General features: G+C 36.6%; 1 protein-coding gene across 3 annotated transcripts in view; it reads right to left on the bottom strand.

Annotated features, from left to right (window-relative positions):
- LOC106870432 (ubiA prenyltransferase domain-containing protein 1 homolog) overlaps nt 1-1,643 on the bottom strand; it is a 24,323-nt gene that overhangs the window by 530 nt on the left and 22,150 nt on the right. For 2 of the 3 annotated variants that reach the window (XM_014916501.1, XM_014916503.1), the window contains exons 3-4: nt 1,536-1,631; nt 1,287-1,392 (exon numbers count right to left, since the gene is read on the bottom strand). In XM_014916501.1, the coding sequence (XP_014771987.1) occupies nt 1,287-1,392; nt 1,536-1,631 (202 nt within the window). Of the gene's footprint in view, nt 1-1,286; nt 1,393-1,535; nt 1,632-1,643 lie in introns of those variants that run through there. The other variant, XR_008265293.1, reaches the window with a different exon arrangement.

A 1,643-nucleotide genomic window follows, 5' to 3' on the forward strand; every position in this document is an offset into this window, starting at 1 on the left:
CGTGGCCGTTTTCGTGCGGGTGACACGTAAAAGCACCCACTACACTCTCTGAGTAGTTGGCGTTAGGAAGGGCATCCAGCTGTAGAAACTCTGCCAAATTAGATTGGAGCCTGGTGTTGCCATCCGGTTTCACCAGTCCTCAGTCAAATCGTCCAACCCATGCTAGCATGGAAGGCGGACGTTAAACGATGATGATGACTATGGTGTGCATGTAGTCATCATCTTTGTTTTACATCCATTGTTCATAGATCTGCATACCTAGAAGGTTCAGTGGGCCTCATCTTGCTGGTGTTTTATTTTGGCTTGGTTTCTATCCCTGCATGCCCTTTCTAACATCAACCACTTCAGAGTGTACTGGTTACAATTCTATGCTACTAGAAAGGTATTGTGTCCTCAACAAGACTGAAGAGTCCTTACAACCTTATGTCTTTCCCTACTTATCCCTCTCTCAACATTACTGTTCAAGCTTCTCACATTCCAAAAAGGTGGATATGAAATAAATTTATCTCATTTTGTAGTCTACAGTATGTGTATCTGTTTTATACACACTCAAGTTCAACTGTAAATTCAATTGTATGCGCAATTCTTCTTAATCACATTTTCTGGTATACAAGCAAACCTACAAACATCATTGTTTTGCCAAATCTTGCAGCATTCCACATGGAAGTTTTGGTCTCCAAAGTTGTCTTGGTGTACAAGTTGACTTACCATTTTTGGCTGTAAAATTAAGTTGAAAAATTCAACTTGTATGCCAGGAAATACAATAATGTATTCTGTTATTCATCCCAGATGAATAACCTATTTTACATGAGGATATTTAAACAAGATTTAGATGAATTACCATTTCACTATTTTTAGAGCAGTTTGGACATTGGTCATCATGGTCCAAGCCAGTTCTTTTGGAGTTGTTATGTCTTGCTTACATATTTCGTTTTTCGGTATGATCACTAGGGCTGAATGCCAATCCTAACATAACAAAATGAACCAACAAGGGAACTTCTTTGTCACTTGACCTTCTAGAAATGGCAACCAAACCACTTACTCAGACTGTTTCAAAAGAATATGTTGATTCATGTAACCCCAAGTTCACTGCACACAGGAACGGCTTTGATCAGAGCTGATGTGAGGCTAACAAGATTAACATCAATATATAAAAAATGTTACAGCTGTTTTACAATGCAGAGCCTAAGTTCAAAATTATTTTAGAAATCACTTAAAACAGCAATCTAGTTAGAAATGCAGTAACATACAATAACAAGAGTTTTAAAAAAAATGTGTTTCTATACCTTTTTTGCTAGGTCTTAATTCACCATCAGCTTCATAATATTCACGAATTCCAACCATCACTTTGCCTCGAAATTCACTGACAGTTGCATATCTCATCTTTGATAACTAAAAGGATGGGAAATTAAGATGTTATACACACACACACAAACAAAATTGGATTTTAGGTAGCAAAAGTAATTTAAATATGAAATTTAAAAAAAAGGAAACTATAAAATACAAGAGAAAATGGGAACAGACTTTACACACACCTGGAACATGTTTTCATCTCCATCACCAGAAGATTTGGCTTTCTTTTCAGGCTTTTTTTCAGGTTTCTTTTCTGGCTTCTTTTTCTTGCTTACCGGCTACAAATAAAC

Source organism: Octopus bimaculoides, chromosome 12, assembly GCF_001194135.2.
Source record: "Octopus bimaculoides isolate UCB-OBI-ISO-001 chromosome 12, ASM119413v2, whole genome shotgun sequence".
Classification (NCBI taxonomy): Eukaryota; Metazoa; Mollusca; class Cephalopoda; order Octopoda; family Octopodidae; genus Octopus; species Octopus bimaculoides.